Here is a 3912-nt window from a genome sequence, read left to right as displayed (position 1 = left end):
ATTCATAATTATATTGGCTAATTCCAAGACCCAAATGAACCTAGCCCGTTTAGAATATCTAGATGTCAGGTTAGGATTCGTAGGATGGAACTCACTTGGATTTAGAACGTAATTATCTAATCTGCTATTTTGGTCCATGGAATTTGACACGGATTTAAATTTCAAACTCCGCACAGAGCCTAGATATACAATAGTCTGGAATTCTTCCACCGATAAAGAAAATTGGTAACATAAAGTTTTGGTTTCTTATTGCAAAATTTGTAAAAACTGACCATAAAGTCGTATCCATACACAAACATATTAGCTGTTTGAATTTCATAATGATAAGTTGACTTAAAACACAATTCAGGCTGCATTTTTTTTACTGAAGTTGAAAGAAACCAAACTAGATTTTCTCTAGTTTTCAATTAATTACAGATTGTCAATTACCTTTGTTGTGAAGGTGTTGCCTTTCCCTTCTCAATATAGAAAAACACAGCCAATGAAAAAAGTGAGAAAACAGAGAAGCATACAGATGCAGCATCAATTGATGCATGGCGACCTGTGATCGCCTGTATAGTAAACAAATCAGAATGCTTGCTAGCATCTGTGTTCTGGCCATAGCCTACCTCCACTCCTTGACCATCAAACACATAGGCTCTCACAAAGAAGTTAGCCGAAGGAACTTCTCTTTCAATTGTCCAAACGACCGAATTGTTTGAGGGGATGTATGGCCTGGCAGCAATCATGTGTTGGCATGTTTTGTCCTTCTTTAGATTGTCCACTGTTTTACGCCATGGTCTGTCAATCTGGCTCGGCCATCCATAGCATAGCTTTAACTTTACAGTCTTGTAGTTCGTGTCTGTACCTGCAGGGAACGTCTGGTTGTATTCCCATTTTATTGTAATTCCATCCTCCCCTGCTTTTAGAACTGCAAGATTTATAATATAACCAATTAGAAGAAAAAAAAAATAGTGGCTCATCAAATAGAAAAGCTTTATATATAGAGATAGAAAGAGACAATGGCCTATAGGAGATGAAACTGTGACTTTAAGTGTCTTTTGAAGGGAAGATAAGGTGACACCATAGCAACTTGCTGCAAAACAGGAGAAAACCAGATAACTAACAACAAAACCTTGAAAGTCCATTGATAAGTTGGGACTATTGTAAGCTATGAATGTCAAGCACATATAGTCTTTTGGAAATGAGCCACTACTACACTTTAAGCTCTATATATACACACCCCATGCAAATATGTAGTTATATATATATACCCACATTAGAAAATGACAAAGAAAGCCGTCAAACAATACTACTTTTAACTCCATAAATCAATGAGAAATCTGTTGTTTGAAACAGACTTTATTAGCCTATACGGAAAACCCAATTTAAGAAACAAGAATATTTTGAATAATATTTGAGGATGCTTAATGCTTTGAAAGAGTCAAGATTGGTCATATCAATTATGTATATGTAAGATGGCTCTTAAGTATGCTCAAGGGTTCACTAATTTTTGGATTTAAGCCAATTATGTTTGGAAGTTAGCTTCTTTCTGTGAAAGTTATGTTTTTTAGAGCTTGGATTATCTTTGGAAAGGACAAATTGATGGAGATACAAAGCAACTTAGGACTTGAGAAGCGGCGTGTAGAGGATCACCATCGTTGGATTAGAGTAAGTCGCTGTTGATGGCTGACGTTTGGTTGTCTACACGAGATATATAGTACAAATCTTTTTTTCCAATCTAGGAAATCCGAGAACGTTTGGTAAGTATTAAAGATAAAGATATAAGACGCATGTCATAATATGCTAAAATGGTATTAACAGGATAGGGATGTAGCCGGATGACACGCAAAGATAAGAGGTGAACAGTTTCAAGTATATCAACAAGTTTTAGCTCGCAATGATCATGAAAAGAATTATACACCACAAAAAAGTTATGAACAACATAAACAAGCATCCAATATATATGTTCTCCTATGCATTTATATAGAAGAAAATTCTATTGGTTTGCTTCTTTATGGTGTGAAATATAACAGAAGGTATTAAACATGTTTGGTAAGGACAGATTCAGTGAAATGAAGTAACAGATAAATGAATTTGGTTGAAAATTTAAAAAAAACCTTTTGTTTGATAATGTCAAATAAATTGAGCGGAAATGAATTGCTATGTCTTGTATGTTTGTATTTGGTAGGAAAATCAGAAAAATGAAAATTATTATTATTATTATTATTTTACAATAATGCCTATCATTTTAGTTTTATGAAACATCAAAATGGCATGTGTTGCTATGTCTTGATGTATTCCAGACTTCCAGTCCAAAAAATAAAAAAATAAAAAAAAAATAATGCCAGCAACCTAGCTCCGGTATCAGAATTGAATACTCATCAATTCACCCTGTATGAGCCATATGATACCGATACAATACGTTTATCCTAATCTCCATATGATATGGACACCATGAAAAATCTAATCCACGCCTTTAAAATTTCACATGTAGGTCTAGGCGTTTCAGTCTTGTAAAGTGTAAACTGATCATTAGGAAAGACTATCTTTACCATCCAACTCAAATGTGTGATACATTCATATGTCCTTACGCAATATAGATGAATTTTGTATGGTTTTGCAAAAAAGCTTCACAACAATTTGTAAATTTGTTGGCTTTTTGATGGATATTTTTTTTAAACGGAAAACGTTAGATGTTAATTATCTGAATTTTGATAAATTTTTTACATCACTTCATTACCATTAATACTCTTATCAAAATATGCAAACAATTTGCAGTATCCAAATTGTTTATGGAAAATTGGAAACCATTTTTTCATCACATGAAGTTTACCCTCTTATTATTTCAATTGATTTATTATTTTTGTCTTATGACTTAGGTTCTCAAACAGTCAAACCTCTCAACCAAAATCCAACACAATAGCAACCACCCAACACCTAATGTCAGTGGCAAAAACTTGGTCTATAGGGGTGAATATAGCCAAAGGTCTTAAATTCTAATCTTAAGATCTCACCCATTACCTTTTTTGAAAATATACCTAGTTGACCACTGAGGTTCACCCGTGATAACTCTGGGCTACTTGCAATACGGATCTTAGTCCCGGGATCATATTTCGCGAAATGGGTCAGATACCTAAGCTAACTCAAAAAAAAAAAAAAACCAAAAATATTGATCCTGGTTTAATTCCAATTTTTTAAAGAAAAATTAATTATATATGGACCTACTCTAAGACCATTTGTAAAGGTAAGTGAAAGAGGTAAGTGAAAGGTAAAGGTGAAAAAGGTGAATGGTTAAGCGGTGTAGGTGATGAGTGAAGGGGAAGAGAGGAAGGTGATTATGATCACCTATCTAAAAAGACAAAATGTATGGTCCATTTTTATATATTGATTAAATATTTAAATGTATTGTGTTTTTAATTAAATAAAAGTGGGGACTAAATGATAGGTGAATGGTTAAGGAAAAAAATAGAAGGTGAAAGAAATGAGAAAGTGATGTTGTATGGCAGGAAAAAATTATAGGTGAAAGGATAAACGGTTACGAATAGTCTAATGGGCCCTAGAATAATACACAACACTTGGGTCTCAATCAACATGCAAACAATTATATTTATATTTGGGGGTTGCATACTTGCATTGGGTTCATCGTGTTCGGACAAATTCAATTCTGGAATAGTAAAAACTAAAAAGAGTATGGTTTTGAACTTTTCAGTTCTGGTTCCGTTTTAGTCCGATGACATATGAAAATTAACCAAATGCGAAGTTTATATTTTGGTAACTAAAAGATCAAATAAAATAAAAATCATATAGATATGGTGTTTTATAACACTCTTTTTGACCTTCGATACATATATTCATTGAAAATCAATAACCAACTTCGATATCTAGCTTGATCAATATGATGTGACATATATACCTCTTAAAATCAATACC

The 3912-nt window shown here is 33.2% G+C and overlaps 1 protein-coding gene across 1 annotated transcript; it reads right to left on the bottom strand.

The window, feature by feature from the left end:
- Positions 1–275: 275 nt before the first annotated feature.
- Positions 276–1334, bottom strand: LOC122580399 (high-affinity nitrate transporter 3.1-like). Its single transcript, XM_043752667.1, has 2 exons — positions 1001–1334; positions 276–910 (listed from the first exon to the last, which is right to left on the bottom strand). The coding sequence occupies exons 1-2, from the start codon at positions 1167–1169 to the stop codon at positions 426–428; spliced, it is 654 nt and encodes a 217-aa protein (XP_043608602.1). The 5' UTR covers positions 1170–1334; the 3' UTR covers positions 276–425.
- Positions 1335–3912: the final 2578 nt, after the last annotated feature.

The sequence above is a fragment of the Erigeron canadensis genome, chromosome 8, assembly GCF_010389155.1.
Source record: "Erigeron canadensis isolate Cc75 chromosome 8, C_canadensis_v1, whole genome shotgun sequence".
Taxonomy (NCBI): Eukaryota; Viridiplantae; Streptophyta; class Magnoliopsida; order Asterales; family Asteraceae; genus Erigeron; species Erigeron canadensis.
This window is presented reverse-complemented; position numbering and strand designations above follow the sequence as displayed.